Source organism: Neurospora hispaniola (assembly GCF_033458365.1).
Source record: "Neurospora hispaniola strain FGSC 10403 chromosome Unknown B0T23scaffold_4, whole genome shotgun sequence".
NCBI lineage: Eukaryota > Fungi > Ascomycota > Sordariomycetes > Sordariales > Sordariaceae > Neurospora > Neurospora hispaniola.
This window is the reverse complement of record NW_026944409.1, coordinates 1,861,653-1,879,375: the sequence shown is the minus strand read 5'-3', so window position 1 is coordinate 1,879,375 and position 17,723 is coordinate 1,861,653. Positions and strand designations below refer to the sequence as shown.

General features: G+C 52.5%; 4 protein-coding genes across 4 annotated transcripts; 2 read left to right on the top strand and 2 right to left on the bottom strand.

The window, feature by feature from the left end:
- Positions 1-511: 511 nt before the first annotated feature.
- B0T23DRAFT_395778 (uncharacterized protein) lies at positions 512-6,262 on the bottom strand (the record flags this gene model as incomplete). The annotated part of the gene is made up of 2 exons (XM_062838209.1): positions 512-515; positions 612-6,262. 2 exons carry the CDS (start codon positions 6,260-6,262, stop codon positions 512-514), a joined length of 5,655 nt encoding a protein of 1,884 aa, XP_062692876.1.
- Positions 6,263-7,437: 1,175 nt separating this feature from the next.
- B0T23DRAFT_141344 (tubulin gamma chain) lies at positions 7,438-9,312 on the top strand. The gene is made up of 4 exons (XM_062832364.1): positions 7,438-7,691; positions 7,744-7,784; positions 7,885-8,993; positions 9,054-9,312. Exons 1-4 carry the CDS (start codon positions 7,684-7,686, stop codon positions 9,279-9,281), a joined length of 1,386 nt encoding a protein of 461 aa, XP_062692875.1. The 5' UTR covers positions 7,438-7,683; the 3' UTR covers positions 9,282-9,312.
- Positions 9,313-10,629: 1,317 nt separating this feature from the next.
- On the top strand, positions 10,630-11,567 carry B0T23DRAFT_404495 (NADH-ubiquinone oxidoreductase 19.3 kDa subunit mitochondrial precursor; the record flags this gene model as incomplete). Its single annotated transcript, XM_062838912.1, has 3 exons — positions 10,630-10,672; positions 10,798-10,984; positions 11,117-11,567. The coding sequence occupies 3 exons, from the start codon at positions 10,630-10,632 to the stop codon at positions 11,565-11,567; spliced, it is 681 nt and encodes a 226-aa protein (XP_062692874.1).
- Positions 11,568-12,904: 1,337 nt separating this feature from the next.
- On the bottom strand, positions 12,905-15,744 carry B0T23DRAFT_453508 (Mpp10 protein-domain-containing protein). The gene has a single exon (XM_062841179.1). It carries the CDS (start codon positions 15,516-15,518, stop codon positions 13,143-13,145), a length of 2,376 nt encoding a protein of 791 aa, XP_062692873.1. The 5' UTR covers positions 15,519-15,744; the 3' UTR covers positions 12,905-13,142.
- Between the last annotated feature and the right edge of the window lie 1,979 nt (positions 15,745-17,723).

Genomic DNA, 17,723 nt, shown 5'->3' with positions numbered 1-17,723 from the left:
GAGATGTATAGCCAAGAAAAAGTCCGTGTCCTATCAGACAAATAACTAACTAGGTATATATAACAAAGAAGGTAAAATGGACAAAAAACAAAAATAAACTGCCTAGGTACCAAGTATTCTGCATGCTATGATTAAAGGACATACCTCTACATACTGCCGGCGTTTGCTCGTCCCGAAAGCTTGATAATGATGATAGTAATAAATGGCTGACGAGGAAGAATGACTCGAGAAAAGCAAGAGGTTGCCACCGAATGCTAATATGTATGTAACCCGCCAATCCAACAACGCCTTGCCATGAATACTTGAATGTTACTACATATAATGAGTCTTTATCTTCCGCCGCTCCGATTTCATGTTGTTTGCGAAGATGGGTAAAGCAAGGGTGAGATATGGCCGTAGGGAAAAGGTGGGCGAAGGGGGTAGAGCAAGGTATGTGAAGCCCACAACCGTGGAACAACGCAGCAGACAAGCATATTTAGTTACTAGAGAAACACTGTGGTTAGCGCCCATCCTAACTGCACTTATACAAGTCGTTTTCGAAGCCAAAAAAAAAAAAAAAAAAAAAAAAAAAAACAAAGAGAAAAAAAAAAAAAAAAAGAAAAAAAACTTACTAAATCTGCAACGGCGCCACTTGATCAACCTGGAACAACCAATTCCCGTTGTTCTCCTCCGTGACCAGCCAGTCGTAGGGAAACTGGACCAGCGTTCCCTGGGTCAACCTGAGCGTCTCCTCGGCCTCTGCCGGGTTTAGAGTCTGAGCGTCAAATGGATTATACCCGCGTTTACTACGGCCAGTGTTCGCCCTACGACGCTGCTGCCTGGTGGATGCGGCTGGTTTGACACTCGCACCATTAGTGCCCGTGGCGGATGCGGTTGCTGTGTTGTCGGAGGATACTGCGGCGCCGTTGCCGTTGGCGATGATGGGGGTTGCGTTACTGTTGTCGGCCATGGTGGTGGTGGAGCCGCCGCTGGCTGAGGTTGGGGGAGGGTTAGGATCTTGATTGTTGGAGAAGGTGGCGTGTCGCTCCTTGTTGTTGGTGATGCTGGCGCTCAGGAAGTCTCCAGACGCCCTAATATCGTCGTGGTTCGAATCAGCGCCGTTTTTGGGTGTTGCTGTGGGTGGGCGTTCGCCGGGGTTCTGCGACGCCGTCAACATCGCACCCTTCTCAGCATCGAGTGGGAAGGTCTGAGCCTTGCGCGTGTGGTCCTTCGTGGCCCCCTTCTCGTCCAACGTAGTAGTTGAGCCTGTGCGTTCCCGAGCTCCCTTGTCACCACCGCCACTGAGCTTGGAGACAGGAGTGACCAGCTTCTCCGTTAAGCTCTTGGTGAGCTGAGCTGGGCCCGGTGCGCTGATACCGGCTCCAGCACTGGTTTGCGCATGCTCAACAGTCACTCCGTTCTTCTCATTGACTTCCTCACTTGCCTTGCCACCTTCAAACTGCTTCTTGAACTCCCGCTCGTTAGCCTTGAACTCCTTGTACTCGGCCCAGTTCGTTACTGCAGAATCGGGCATGACATGGAAGACGCGGCGATAGATCTTGGTGTTGTTCTCAGCAACACGAGACCAAACATCCTCGTAGAAACTTGGATTAAGAGGATCACGCATGCAGTCTTTGTCAATGTTGGCCAGCTCAATGTTCATGGCGATCTGGCTGTGAGACAGTGTCCCGTTTGCTGTAATCTGAACAGGCGGTCCGCCAATATCAGTATCGTCAACAACAGGCAGGACAGGCAACTGATTGGCTCTGGGAAGACCAAGCTGCTCCGTAGTCCGTCTGTTAAACGGTGGCATTGGCGGCATGTGCTCATTGCCGATGCTTTCAGACAGAGACGCAGCATCATGAGGCCGGGTGCGAAGCTCATGAGACTCATGCGGGCTGTCCAGAGTACCCTTGCCCTCCGCAGAGATGTCGTGAACCAGCACTTCACGGCCATTCACCACGACAGAGTCTCTGCCCTCATCAATACCTTGCATTTGAGCAAGCTTCCAATGATCAGGACCCAATCCTTCCACATCCCTCCTGTGCCTTTCACCGGCATGCACATGCTCCTGGTCTTCTCTGCCGGCAACGGATTTGCCCTTAGAGTCTGGCCTTGGGAGTTCCTGCATTTCAACGTCATGATTGAAACTATGCGCTCTATGACGAGGGAGTTGCGGCGGCGGCGGCGTGCTAGGTAGAATATGAGACGACATGTGAGATGACCTCCGTCTCCTGGACGAGCTTTCTGGGACCATGGAATCTTCCGAGTCGTCAGTGAAGTCGCGATGTTCCAAGTTCGGGTGCTCCATGTGGTGTTCCGTGTGTTGTTCCATCTCAGCTCTTGCCTCGGCCTCGTCAAGCTCTGCTTGACGTTCTTCCTCTTGGATCTCATCGACATCCAAGCCCAAGTGTTCCCTCATCAGTCGGAGACGCAGGGTGTGAGCAAAACGACCAACCTGGTAAGGCTTTCCACCCATGGTAGACCAGATCATGTCAGTATCACGAACAACAGCCGCGCATTCCGAATCACGATTGCCAAGCATAGACCGCTCATTGATATTGGCTGATCCGATCAAGGCAATACGGTCATCGACAATGATACACTTGGCGTGGATATAGAGTTGTTCGGTCGTCAGAGAGTTGTTCTTGAGTTTACCCCATTGACGCAGACTGAAGAACTGGATGTAGTCCTCCGGGTTGATGCCGGCAGCCCTAAGACGGCCAAAGATGGAGTGTTCTCCACGGCAGATACTCCGATACTGACATTGGAGAATCAAGCGAACACTGGTTCCGTCCTGGTCATTGACCTCGTTTTGGAAACCTGGCATCAGGGGAATAATAATGACTGCGCGCCAGTCCTCGCCCTTTTCGTGCGCACGGATAGCGCGCTCCACCAGAGCATCGCCGATATGATTGACGATTTTCACGTTCAATGTTTCTGTGCTGGTCACGAAGAACTGGTTCTCCATGTAGACAAAGTGATCAGACTCTTCGATCATCTTGACATATGCTGACTGGATGCTGTGTTCGGTCTCATCGATACCGATCGACCACGTGGATGCTGAACGGAGCATTTGTACCTCACAAGTTCCATTCAGGCCGGCGGCCTCGAGTTCCTCTCTGCTGCAGTCAGGAGGTGGCAGCAAGAATGGTGTAGGCCTCGTTGGCTTCCGGCCACGTCTCACATAATTCCATCTCTGAACGAAGTGGCGGGTAAGATCTCTGGCTGGCTGGCCAACAACCTGCATGGCGATATCATGCCACGGCATTCTGGGAACCTTGGACCGGTCATACATCTCCTCATATGGCTCATGGAGCCTGACAAAGTCCTGGACACGAGGGTTCGAGTAATCCTTTCCTGGGAACATTTGACAATGCTCTGCATCCTTGGGTAAATTGTACGAATCAGGCTCGAATCCAGTGGGTTTGTCATCGGTCACTGGATGCTGGGGCGTGTCCCATCGGCCGAAACACAGATCGATGCCGCCCACAAATGCAATGTCGTGGTCGACGATGACCAGCTTTTCATGGTGAGCAAAAAAGAACTGGTTCTTCTTGAACTGATTAGGTGATCTTTGAACGAAAATGTTAGGATGGAGGTTCAGCAGGGAAAACTTGGTGTACTCCGAGTCAATGGGAACTGCGGCCTCGACATTTCGATAGACAATGACAAAAATCTTGACACCTTCCTGTGCCTTTCTCTGAAGTAGACGATCCAGACGCCATTTTTGACTGATACAAGCGGGCCGCCTCATGTACAATTCTGGGCTCAGCCACCAGTCGTGAATGTAGATAACGTCCTTGGCCATACTGATGGCTCTTGAGACGTTCCACATGTAGTCCCGACCGTCGACCAGCCATTGGGCGAACACGCCAGTTCGAACAGGCGCATAGCTTCCAAAGCGATTCCGCTGATGCCATGGTGTAGTTTTGAGCATCTCCAAAATGGACTCCTCGAACTGCTGTATCAGATGCTGGCTGGAGGAGAAGAGCTTGATCTTCCTCTCGGATGACACGATCTTGAGTGTATGGTGGTTGGAGGACTTGGACTTCTTGGCCGTGGTCGGGTCGAAATTCTCGAGGTCTTCCTCATTTTCATTACCGTTTGCTGTGAGGTGCTTGTTCTTGTCCTTCTTAGAAACAATGTTGAATTTGGGGTCAACCAGATAAACGTCGTAGATGTTCATGTTTTCCGGCGATTCGACACAGACGATATAACTTTGACGAACAAGGAACCACTTCTTGCTGTGCCTAGCAATAACCTTGCCGGGTGTCAGGACCCGCCGGAAATCGAGCCCTTTGGAGGATTGGATGTGGAGATAACATTCCTTGCCGTGATAACTTCCCTCGGCAGCAAGGCGAACTCCAAGAGCAGAAAGCTCCAAGAATCGACAAAGTCGGTTACTGTCTGCCCGGAACATGAGCCAACGAACCATCTCTTGCAGATACTTTTCCAGGATTCTCTGCTGCTGTTCGATATACTTTTTCTTCTTGGCGGCAGCGTCAAGAGCTATTTGATTCAGATCACCCTTTGAGCCTATGGCCGAGTTCTTGCGGCGCCCACCAAAAGCACCCATGCGAGACTTCTTTTTCCGTACCTGCGGCCTGCCATTTTCATCAACATCAGTGCCCTCAACAGCTGTTTCCCCGGCAGTGGCCTCGGCGGCGGGATCTTCGACTATACGAGGGGGGTCAAGTGGTTCTTGTTCCTCGTCGTCCTCCAAGCCTCTTACTGCGCGCAAATAAGGGAAAGCCGAGATGGGGAAGTTTGGCTGTTTGGGCCGAACACCGCCCTCTGGCCGATGTATCAACAGCTTGTCTTTAGGGGGGTTGATCTTGTATTTGAAGTGGAGGTTCATGATCTCCTTTATGTGACGTTTGACCGTCCACTTCATCTGGCTGGGACCGCTGCCGTACTCAAGCTCAATGGTAAATAGCACATGTCTCTCGCTATCCTTGCCGGGAAGAGGCGCACTGTCCTTGATTCGGAGTCTTAGCTGTTCAAGAAGGACGGGGATTCTTTTGTTTCCATGTTCATCGCGCTGGATCATGCTGGCAAACATCAAGACAGCCGGTGTAACTGCAGTAAGCTCGGCCATGAGCTCGGCAGATTTGAAATAGTCGTATTGGTCGTCTCTCTTCTGTCGCAACAGCCGCAATGTGCTCTTGACTTGACGCCATTTCTGAGCACCAAAAGTCGCAGCCCTGTCCGTGCCGAAAAAGGGTCTCCTCGGAGTGGCATCACCGTCAGACACCCCGCCGCCGAGGTTGGAGAAGCGCCGAAGATGCTGACCGATCCTACTGGGAGATTCGAGTTCGTCGCCCTCACCATCCGGCCGATTCGACATCCACAGATTCGTCCTTCTGTTGATGCGCTGTCTAGCAATATGATCCCTACCTTCACCCTCGGAAAGGCCTCCACGGTCTCCAATATCTGAGAACGTGGAACGGCGGATAAAGCCGAAGCGGGCATGCCCACCGGGGGTAGTCGGCTCTTGCTCGATTCGAGGCGTGTTGGGGGTCGAGAACGATTCGAACTTTGGTCGTCGAATCCGTCTCTTTTTCTTTTGTCGAATCTGTGACTCCCCCACCCTCTCATCGGCAGTTTCCTCTGCGTCGGCGTCTTCGTCGCTGCGGTCGTCAACTGACCGGGCTTGACGATGGCGTGACACGGTTGGGGAGCTAGCTGTAGAGTTAATCTCGGGAGGGTAGCTTGGAGACTTGAACGTCTGCGAGGTGCTGGGGCCGGCGAGCTCCTTCAACTTGGTCATGAAGCTGGACCCTCGAATCCTGTTCATGGTGTCTTTGGTGTCCCATGAGGCATGGCGCTCGTGGTGTATGACGGGTGGGGGTTCGAGAACGACATCGTTGTTGGCAAACTGTACGCTGCGCTCGGAGTAGGGCACATCGGAAGGGCCTGTGCCAGCTGTCGGAAGGGTCGAGGGCACGGAGGAGCGAGTAGTGGTTTCGTTGACATCTTGGAGCGGCAGCCAGGCGGGTGGGTCTTGATCGGGTACGGGGGAGACACCGTCGTTGTGTGGCTGGCCTCCGTTCAGGTAGTCCGAGGCGGACGGGCTTTCGTTAGCTCTCGGTGTCTTTGGAGAGCTCGCCTTAGTAGCGAAGTCGAACTGGTCGGAGCCGATGGGCGACGGAACGCCAAACACTTGGGCCTGGGTGATTGTCGGTAGTTCCTCGAGGGTTCCTGATTGCAGAACACTCTCTTTGCGCGACTGTGTTGGCACAGGCAGACTGGCCGAACTGGATCGGGTCGGGTCGGCCATGGCAGGAGATGGGCGGTTGACGGTTGGTCAGCCTACCGGGGGACTGGTGAAGTATGCTGTTGCTGTTGCTGTTGTTGTTCTTGGCCTTGATGCTGGGAGATGTGGACAGTATCTTGAAGGAAGAAGGGGTAGGATCCTCGGTAGCGAAACATGCCGCGGCTCACAAGTAACGGTAGAAATGGTCACGCTCGTGGGTTGAGTCTCCAGGGGCTCGAAGACGGCGGTCAACTTTTGAACAATCGGAATCGCTAATCGGAACGAGCCAACGACCGGGAGAAGAGTGGCAGAGTGGTTCCAATCGGGCCAACAAGGTCGGTGAAAGAAGATGGAGACGGTGGCGTGGCTACCTTGAACAGTATGAAGTACCTCCCAAGGTGAAGTTGGCAGATACAGTCGGTTTTAGGGGGAGGTCGAAGTAGAGAAACCAGAAGATGAGGTGACGTTGAAGCAAGGTGTAAACTGTTAGTACTACTCTACTAGTACACAGCGGGCATCCCCGTACAAGGAAAAGGTAGACGCAAAAAGGGGCAGGAGAGAGGTCAAACTTGGAAGTTGTTGTTTATTGGCCGTGCTCGTCTGTTACTGTTACCTGTATCGTCCGGTACGGTAATTGTCCGTTGTACCTGCGTAGTAAGGTCCAGTTGAATGAGTGAACCAAGAGCAATAGTTTTTTTTGTTTTTGATTCGGTCAACTACTCTCTCTACCTCAGGATTCTGTCTGATCTCTTGACCGTCACCTCTCTTCGTTCTACGTCAACGTTCCCCGTCATGTGGAGGGGTAAAACGTGCAAGACGCCTGCCTACGTGTGTCGGGTGCCCTGTTTGTCAAAGTGGTGAGACGAAGGATCCCGTCCCGTCACGTTGCAAGGTAGCGCAGGGCAATACTCCGCTACAGTAACCAAGTGGAAAGGCGCTGAGAGGCCCCCGTTGCACCTGGACTGCCCTGCTGGAAAATGGGGTTTTGTCATTTTAGGTTGAAGTGCCTGGACATGCAGGCATGGACGGCCCTTAACGAATTACAGAAGCTATACCCGACAGGGTTAGCAATAGATCCAGCCGACGGGAGCCAGCCACGAGATAGGTGGATGGAGAGGATGGATCATTGGATGTCTTAGGTGCCCCTCTCCGATCATGCTGCTAGCAGCTGATAGCGGGCGTCACTGTAGCCTTTGGAAGGTGATTTCCCTTGTAGCGTTCGCAGGGGCACGGCAGCTATGTAGGTTCCATCTCCTCCCGTTTCTGTCGCGTCGACGCGGGAATCTTAGCGTAGTAGGTAGCGGTGGGCAACGTGCTGCAATCGATGTGGGGAACTACCAGGCGTGCTCTGCTGACGTCCTTATGTTTACCGATGTTCCCTCCGCTTTTGTCTCAATTGCAACAATTTCCGCCTAGAGGTCTCGCGCCTCGTTAATGCCACCACCATGCCCAGGTACGCGTCCCTCAACCCAGCACCCAACATATCGTGACTAACAAGCAAACAGAGAAATAATAACCATCCAGGCCGGCCAGTGCGGCAACAGCAGTGAGTGCCCGATTCAACCCGACGAGGCAGTCGACCTTCACCCAGTCTTGCGCCTCGACATCCGGCAGCTGGACGCGCAGTTTCTTCTAACATTCTCAAGTCGGAAGCCAGTTCTGGCAGCAGCTTTGTCTAGAGCATGGCATCAGCCAAGACGGAACCATCGAGGACTTTGCGACCGAAGGCGGCGACCGTAAAGATGTCTTCTTTTACCAGAGCGACGATACGCGATACATTCCCCGGTCCATCCTGATCGATCTCGAACCCAGAGTCATCAATACCATCCAGACCGGACCATACCGGAACATATACAACCCAGAAAACTTCTACGTGGGCAAGAGCGGTCTTGGTGCGGGCAACAACTGGGGTGATGGTTACCAAACAGGCGAGCAAGTACATGAGGAGATCATGGAGATGATTGAGCGCGAAGCCGACGGCAGCGACTCCCTCGAGGGCTTCATGATGTTACACTCCATCGCCGGCGGCACAGGATCAGGCCTGGGCTCTTTCCTACTCGAGCGACTGAACGACCGCTTCCCCAAGAAGATCATCCAGACATATTCGGTATTTCCCGACACGACCAGCGCCGGCGATGTTGTCGTGCACCCCTACAACAGTTTACTTGCCATGAGGAGGTTAACGCAAAACGCCGACTCGGTAGTGGTGCTTGACAACGGCGCCTTGTCACACATTGCCGCCGACAGACTACACGTACAAGAGCCATCCTTCCAACAGACGAACCAGCTCGTATCGACCGTCATGTCCGCCAGCACAACCACCCTTCGATACCCCGGCTACATGCACAACGACCTGGTCAGCATTCTCGCGTCCTTGATTCCGACTCCTCGATGCCACTTCTTGATGACGTCGTACACGCCCTTCACTGGCGACCAGGTAGAGCAGGCAAAGACGGTGCGCAAAACGACGGTTCTCGACGTCATGAGACGATTGCTGCAGCCCAAGAATCGCATGGTGTCTACTGTACCCGGCAAGAAGAGCTGCTACATTTCCATCCTGAACGTCATCCAGGGCGACGTGGACCCAACCGATGTGCACAAGAGTCTGCTCCGTATTAGGGAACGTCGTCTTGCTACATTCATTCCCTGGGGTCCCGCTAGCATCCAGGTGGCACTGACCAAGAGGAGTCCCTACGTGACTATGGCACATCGTGTCAGTGGTTTGATGTTGGCAAACCATACTAGTATTGCTACGGTACGTCAACTGCTGCTGTGTTGGCTAGATAGATGACCAAACTGACATTTCTTCACACAGCTTTTCAAGCGTATTGTTCGGCAGTACGATGGTATGCGGAAGCGCAACGCCTTTATGGAAGCCTACAAAAAGACGGCGCCGTTTTCTGAAAACCTCAACGAGTTTGACGAAGCCAGGGAGGTCGTCATGGACCTTATTGCCGACTACGAGGCTGCCGAAGACGCCAATTATCTCAACCCCGAGCTTGGCGAAAACGCGTCGGCTGACACGGACAAGAGAATGGCTTGAGTCTTGGCCGGACAGATGATGGCCAGCTGGGGGCCTTTTGTTTTCGACCATACCTGGGATTTTTAAGAGATAGCTGGTATCCCTCTTTTTCTCTTCTTTTTTTTTTTTAAGTAGGCTGATGCGATATCACGACCAGATTGTTCTTCGCAGGCGTTATTGGGCGGGAGGGAAAACCAGGAGGAAGGTGTTGGCGCGCGTTTTCTGTATCGTTTGCCATGTTGTCGAGAGATTGCAGCAGCTCTTTGACCACTGAGGCTATGGAAATACCACTTGTCTTCAAACCCCAGAATGCATGCACGCGGGACCTCAGCTTGGGGTTCATAAAGGACCTCAAGTTGATAAGTATTCAACCAACTGACAAGTGGCTGCGCGGTCGAGCGGTGTGGTGCGCTGAGCTCTCTTTGCACATGGAGGGTAGTGTACCACATGCTGGGGGGGCCCTCGCCGCCGTAGGTGACCCAACGGGGGCCTAAATGGCGGGGGAGAACCTCCCTGGAAGCACTGTAAGCTGGCGTCTTCCGGCTACGCAAACAGGGCTCTTCTACTCCCTTCCAGTTGAACGTGACGTCAGCCGTTCGATTCCAGCTCTTGTCCTCTCTTTTTTTTTTCTTTTACTTTTTTTTTACTTTTTTTCCTTGGTGGTGTTTCATCATCAGTGGGTGCTGCGATCAATAGCATTATGGTCCTCTGTGGGAAGCTATATAGATGTAACAATGAAGCTATCACCACATCTTGGCACTCCTTAGCGTATTTAAACAAAACATTGAGACAGGGATGGCACTGCTTTTAGTCTCAATCAGGAAGCCAAGGACAGTGATAGGCGTGTCTCCCTGCCAACACTCCAGGGTGAGGATGACCTCATCAAGATTTGGCAAAATATATCAGATGCACTGCGCTCAATGCAGATTACCGCGAGAATTCGAGATGCACGGATTTAAAACGACATGGTCATCCAGCGCGGAAGGGCACGAGTAGGAGTTCTTCCCAGAAGCCCCTTGGACTTTCCTTGTTGCTCCAACTTCCCCAGAAAGAGAAATCATGCTGTGACCAATGGAAAGCGAGCTTTTCTCAATCCTCAAAACCCCCAGCCTTATTCCGACGCCACAAAGTGGATCACTTTATGGAGGCAAATGCTCGGGATAACTTGGCTAAGCCGCAGCATCACTGTAACTAACTGAAGTCCCGTCGCTGAGGGGAGTCGGAGGCTCGCTGTGTAACCGCAGAGTGGGACGGACGACGTCGATACTTACTTACTATCATTCGAGCCCCGTTCCGGACCCTCTTCGCTCTCGCTCCTTTCCCCAGGTACCTAGACCTCGCTCCTATTGCGACAATTGATATTTCCAACATGTTGTCCTCTGTGAGGACAGGCGCCTCAATGGCTGTTAGAGGTGGGTGATGCCTGTGTTTTGTTTTCTGTATGCGACGGAGACTCAGCGCGCGAGTCATTCGACAGCTCCATCACGAAATCCCCACGGCGACGAACTCCAGCTGACGATAAACCAACTATCCACAGCCCGGCCGACTGCCCAAATCGTCCCCTTCCGCGCGGCCGCTGTCGCTTCCATCTCCTCGTCCTCCCGCAAGGACGCCACGGGTGCCGTCGCCCCCGCGGGCGCACAGCACGGCATCGCCAGGCGCGAGCGCAGAGAGGTTCCTCTTCCCAGCCAGGAGGGCACCAAGGGCGCCGTTCAATATGCTCTGTACGTTACACGTTCCGAGGGCTCCACGAACTCCACATCCGCTCTTGACATCCGGACAAGGATATATCCCCTATGCCCTCTCCACAACAACACAGCAACAAGGACATGCCACTAACACACACTCAAATATAGCACAACCCTCGACAGCATCGTCAACTGGGCCCGCCAATCCTCTCTCTGGCCCATGACCTTCGGCCTCGCCTGCTGTGCCGTCGAGATGATGCACCTCTCAACCCCGCGGTACGATCAAGATCGTTTGGGCATCATCTTCCGTGCCTCGCCCCGCCAGTCGGACGTCATGATTGTGGCGGGCACCCTGACCAACAAGATGGCGCCCGCCCTGCGCCAGGTGTACGACCAGATGCCCGATCCGCGTTGGGTCATCAGCATGGGCTCGTGCGCCAACGGCGGCGGCTACTACCACTACTCGTACAGCGTCGTGCGCGGCTGCGACCGGATTGTCCCTGTTGATATCTACGTCCCGGGGTGCCCGCCTACTAGTGAAGCGCTCATGTATGGCATTTTCCAGTTGCAGAGGAAGATGCGGAATACGAAGATTACGAGGATGTGGTATCGCAAGTAGAGAGCGTTACTACTGCTTGGCACCTGCTTGTCGTGGTCATGGGGGGTTACGAAGTTTGGGATGAGTGGTGGCGCGAAGAAGGGGTCGACGAATTGAGAAGATTGAGTGGTGGTAAAAACCGGAAAGACAGCACGGTTAGATTTGATGGACGGACGGAAGAGCTCAAGAACAGCGGCTCACAAGAAGGACCTTCAGTGGAAATTAGACAAGATGTATTACGCTCAAAGTCTGCGTCTTGCTTTTTCTCCTTTATCCGTTTAAAGCTCATCATGAGCTGGACAGGTGTCGACCAGTTGTACTTTGTTTTGCTCTGGGACGTGTGACTGTGTACTTTTTGGTGTATATACTCGACTCGATTGGCAAGTCTGACGAGGGCGAGAAAACGACCCATCGCTCGACTGTAAAGTTCTCATGAGAGACTCAAGTAGCCAATCCTTGCTATGAAAACAAGGAGAGATTTTCGTGACATATATGTCCTTGGCCCTCGCCAACCAAGTCATCGTAGTCGAGGGGGGACTGTGAATGGTCTGTCGTATATGGGTATATATTTACATCTCCGGACCGTCTTCGAGAAGTCACGGGCTCACGAGATGTTCCCCAGAACTAGGGCATCTATGTGATGACGCCTTCTTCAATCTTGGGTACATGCTCATGAATCCAAAAGTGGACAAACTAAATCAAAAAGCCAGTGGTGGATAGTACGGGTGGACGCGGATGATAGATGTAGAATGATACCAAACATGGTCTGGACAGTTCGTCTGGCACTATGTCTTATTAGGCGGACGAAGAAGACGGTTTCAAACAGAATAGGAGCTAGTCTACAACATGCTTGATTGTCTCTTCATGGTCTCTTCGGCCTCTGCTTATCCCCTTCCCACTTCTTTATTCACTCATCTCTTCACTTCTCCTTAATCAACCAAGACCCAAGGAACCGGGGTGAAGATAACCTTGAACGAGGCAAAGGGGATTTGTTTTAACTAAAAAATCTTAATTCTTAATTATTTTTTTTTTTTTTTTTTTTTTTTTTTTTTTCCCTCAATGAACGGCAAGCTGGTGGTAGGGGTAGGTTATCCCAAATACTAACAAGATGTAATGAAACTGGAGAGTTACCAATTTGGCCGAGGATGGACAGCTAGACTGATTATGCATTTTTCACTTTGCAGACCGGTGGAGGTGGAGGTAGGTGCCAAGTTATGAGTCGCTATGATCTGGACTGAATTGGAGGAAAGATCACACGAAGAATGTTGACGGATAACAGAAGGAAAGCATGAGGGGAAACAGAGCAATGAGGTTGGAGAGGGCCAGGATCAGTTGTTGTACTGTCTCCAGGATATTAGGCACACAAGAATTATCTTCGACAATGTTGAACGGGAACAGTTGAGCATTGTATACCGGCTGACGGCCGATGAAAAACAAACTCATGCATGGTTTTTGAACTCCCAATTATGTACCTATTCCATACAAAAGAAAATGACCTTTACAGATCGCCCTTAGCCAAGACTGCCCACCCGTCCAACCCATCAGGGTATCATCCATCTTCTTCCTACATCTATCCCTCATCTAACAACCCGATCTTTAAAGCTTGAAGGCACCACTCGACGTAGGACCCTTCTGCTCCGCGATCTTCTTGCCATCCAACCCAACCGTCTCACCCTTCCGGTTAATAACCTTGACACCGCCCTTCTTGAGCTGGCTCATCGTCTCCTTGCGTTCCTGGGCACCCTTGCTGATGTTCTTGTTCGCATCCAGGCCGCCAGCCTTGCGGATGCGCTCCTTCTCGCGTCTGCGTCTCCTAGCCTTCTCCTCGCGGCTCATCTCCTCCTTGGCAATCGGCAGGCCGCTCTTGGCCACGACCTCGCCCTTCTCGACTGAGTCCTTGCCGGGGGCGTATACCTCCTGGGGCGCGAGCGTGCTCTCGCCACCCGACACACCCTGGGCCGTGGTGGGCATGGCGTCCTCCATGGCGACGGTGGCGACGTCGGTGACAACGCTGATGGTGGGTGCGGCGGGTTTAGGCTTGTAGTGCCAGCTGCTGAGGGCGTCGAGCTTGGCGCAAATGTCCTTCCACATGTTCTTGATCTCGGCCTCGTCGCGCGTGAGCTTCTCGTCCGAAGCGCTGACGTACTCGTCCGGGTTGGCCTTCTTGATGTGCTCCTCCTCGTAAATCTCGGCGAGAGACTGCTTGCCCTTGGTGTCGTCGATCTCAACGAGACCGCGGCGCGCGTTGTTGGGGTTATTGAGGGTGTCAGGACGTCTCCTGAGAACCTCGTCGAACTCGTTGGCAAGAATGCGGCGTTTGATGAGCGCCTCGATCGTCTCGGAAACCTCCTCGGTAATGACGGGGACAGGCTTTCCAACATGCTCAAACTCGAGGTCTTCCTCCAGGAGCGAGTTCATGGGACGAGCTTGCGCGGAAGCCTCACCGGATAGAGTCCAGGCGCGCTTGGCAACTAGCTCAGACTCGAGCCTGCGGATCTCCTCGGCAATCTTGGCTTGTCTGCGCTCGTGGGCGGACCGACGAGATCTCGGATCACCAGCATCAAGATCCGAGAGCTTATCCTCATCTTCATTCTCCGAGATGTCGTCGAAGAGATCGCGGCGCACATCATTCTCGGCTCTCTCCATATCGGCCTCATCTAGCTGCTCAAGTTTCTTGGGGAAATAGCCTCCTTTCCTTTGGTTGCCGGTCTTCTTCTTTTGAGGTGGCGCGAAGAAGTCCTTGTAGTAAATGTCGTTGGCGGTAAGGTCCATGTCCATACCGAGAACACCATCTGTCAGGCCGAGATCGTCGCCATCGTCCTCGAGCTGCTCCACGTTCTTCTTGCCCTTGAGTTTCTTGGCGTGGGCGGCGGCAGCAGCCTCGAGAGCCTCGTCGTCTTCGGATTCATCGCCCATGTCGACGTCGTCCTCATCCTGGTCTTCGTCCTTCTTCTTGTCGCTCTTGCCCTTCTTTGATTTTGGCTTTGTCGCGAAAGGATCGGCGTGCCAGTCTAGCTGTTCGTCGTCGCTGTCGGCATCGACGTTGGGGTCCGCGCGGGCATCCGCGTCCTCCCACAACTGTGTCTGCCTGTTGAAGTCGTCTATTGAGAAGAAGCCGTCGTTGAGGCCGTTGGGGTCCTCGACAAGTTCTGGCGCATCCTCCTCCTCCTCCTCCTCCTCTTCTTCTTCTTCCTCCTCCTCCTCATCAAACTCTCCTTCTCCGTCTGCGTCCGAGAATTCAACCTCTTCGCCATCGATCTCGACTTCTTCATCGTCGTCAATCTCGCTGCCCTCTTCTCCTTCTAATTCTTCTTCATCATCATCCTCCACCTCCTCTTCTCCTTCAGAGCCAGAACCTGATTCGCTATCAGCATCCTCCTCGTCGTCGTCCTCCTCCTCATCAGAACCAAGCTCAAACCCATCCTCTCCAAACTCAATGGTCTTCTCTTGTTCCTCACCGGTGCCCACAATCCCGTTCTCCTCCAGCTCCTTCAGCACATCGCCAGCCTCCTTTGTGGCGCTGGCAATTATTTTCTTGGCCTGCTGCCAAATCTGCTCCGTCTCGAAGCCGTCGTCGACGTGCAGCTTGCGAATCTTGAGCACGGCATTCTTGTCATAGCCAGCCTCACGCTTGCGCTTCTTTCCACCGATGGTGGCCGCGATCTCCTTCAGCTTTGCCTGCTGGTGGTCACTGACCTGGGAGGCGAGCGCGTCGAGGGTCTCCTTGGCGAGCAGGAGGGATCCGGCGGGAAGGGTCGAGGGCGGCTGCAGGAAGACGTGGCGGTTGGACTCGTCGGCCAGGGCCGAGAGGAAGGAGGCGACGACGGGGTTGTTGGCAATTGTCGACGAAGAGGTGCTGCCGCTCGACGATGCGGCGAGGGTAGCGGCCATGACGCTGTTGTGTGTGGAGGGGTCGTGGGTGATTGTTTGGGATGTCGAGGTTACGGAAGAGGTTATGCTGCCAGCTGCCATGTCTGTTTTTTTGGGTAGGGTTGGACTGATGCTGTGAGAAGATCAATCAAGGCTAGGGTATCGAGGCTGGCCTTGTCATACAAGTGTCTGACTTGAGGGTTCAATATGGACGCTTGACTAAGAAATGGCAGGGCGTCGGTGTTTGCCGTTGCCCGTACCAAAACAAAAAAGTTCAACCTGCCTGGCGATGTTTGGTTGCCAGCCGGCGATATTGATGGACCAAAATTTTTTCTGCCATAGCGCTCTCCAAGGTCCAGGAAACGGCGAAGCGTGGAGGCAGGCGTCCCCGCACCAGCTTGTGGGGCTGGTTGTGAATTGACCAATGGTGGGTGATTCTGCGCTCTGGAAATGGAAGTAGGTCCCACTTCTCTTGCTGTTAAGCTTCAGGGCGGTGCACCGCTATAAGACGAGGTTGCCTTAACACTTATAATCGGATGACAAAGTCAAGTAAACAAAGCGCAAGCAGTCCGTCTCAAACGATACATCAAGCTTGAGAGAGGGGATGAGTTCACAATCACCTTTTTCAGTACAGCATACGCTAGCGAGTTACTCTGAAGTTACTGGAAACTCAGTAACAATAACGAAACGATCTCCACGCCAGAGCTGTTGGATAAAGTCGCCGTTTCGACACAGGTACCTGGCTTGTTATCAGCATTTCCTTATCTGATATTCCAGACTAGGTACCCTATCATTCAATCCCATCAGCTGGTGGTCTCTTCAGTTGTATTATTCGCCGCTTCACTTTTGGATAACTGCAAGTGAGGCCTCAAGTATCAAAAGGTAACCAACATTGTCCTAAAATTGTAATTGGTTGAATCAACGATAACCCCCCCTTTTGAGGAAGAGCGCTGGGTTTGCCTCATCTCTATATACTTACAGCAGCTGGGCGGGTCAAAAGTCTGGGTAAGGTGTTAGTGCCTTTCGCGGGCGCTCCCCACGTAAAATCCTGTACGCACTACCCAAATCATAACGCACGGACTAAAAACCCCCTTTTCACCCGCAAATAAATTGTTAGTACTATCTGAGTTTCGCGCTTTTCCTGTTAGTGCATTCCCACACAGCCCTTTTTCGCGCTTTCGTGTACTTTTCGTGTAAATACTCCTAAGGGGGGGTCCCGGGGGGCGCAGCCCCCTGGTATTAACTTCTAAAGTATACGAATTATTGAGAAAGAAACGGCCAGCCTGAAATCTAATTATATAGAGGTATTGGCGGGTTATAACCCAAAATCCAGCTCTGTACGTAACAACCCAGAATCCAGCCTTGCACCCATACGGAAGGGCGCGGCGTGCCGCCCCGAACACTAGTACTAGCTACATTACTATATGCTTCTCATGTTCTTTGCAACATCGAACTGAGCAACGGACGTTGACAGACTCTTTTATGTAGAGGTAGGCTACATACCCAGCCGGCTCTTCTTCATGGTCTGGACCACGTGCAGAGAAAGCTCATGTTATATAGCAGAAACGTAAGGGTGTTATACGCGCACCTTTGAGGAAAGATACTGCAAGTCATAACACTTGTTGAAGTTCCGTCACAAGCCACATCCCTATGTATATGGTATCGCCTGTGAGAACTTTGACGAACCTTGAGGTATTCTTTCGAAATACGATGGCAGCGTTGACGTGCTACATTAGGGTCTGGACCGTCTAAGCCTTCATTGAATGCAACTCGCGCCAGAATCATGACATTTCCCCTCGTTGATTTTACTTATTTTCTTCGTCTTCATGGTCATTCATGGTCCCCAGCAAGCGTCTACAGCCTTAGAAACTCTTAGGTGTCTTGCCAATAATATGCCGTTGACATCATGTTCTGGAGTCCATGTTTTTTCTTTTTGTCCTGGACGAGCCAGTTACGCAACCATGTAATGGATGTGTATGGGGAACCTGGTGGAAGACGATCAATCGTTGTTACCCTGGAGGTGGTTTTGGCGTGGTTTGGACCAATAGCAGCGCCATAATCAGTGGTTCTCTCCCTCGTCTGAAGACGTTGGACGGCTCGCGCTAACAAACTGTTGAGCATGAATTTGTAGATCAATAATAAACGAGTTGGTGATAGACTCATCCTCGACAAACGCTCGCTTGTGGATAAGGTAAACACACAGAGACAACACTTGGTCGCGTGCCTTTTACCCGAACAAAGAAGGGAAGAGATTGAAGGTCTAACCGTTCCCGAGGGTAGCTTCCCGGACAACGAGACGGGCAGCCC

Excerpts from the sequence above, each read along its gene's own strand:
- B0T23DRAFT_141344 (XM_062832364.1), top strand. Across the intron at positions 7,785-7,884 it reads CGGCCAGTGCGGCAACAGCA|TCGGAAGCCAGTTCTGGCAG; the intron begins GTGAGTGCCCGA and ends AACATTCTCAAG. Across the intron at positions 8,994-9,053 it reads ACCATACTAGTATTGCTACG|CTTTTCAAGCGTATTGTTCG; the intron begins GTACGTCAACTG and ends TTCTTCACACAG.
- B0T23DRAFT_453508 (XM_062841179.1), bottom strand. The coding sequence starts at position 15,518 with ATGGCAGCTGGCAGCATAACCTCTTCCGTAACCTCGACATCCCAAACA.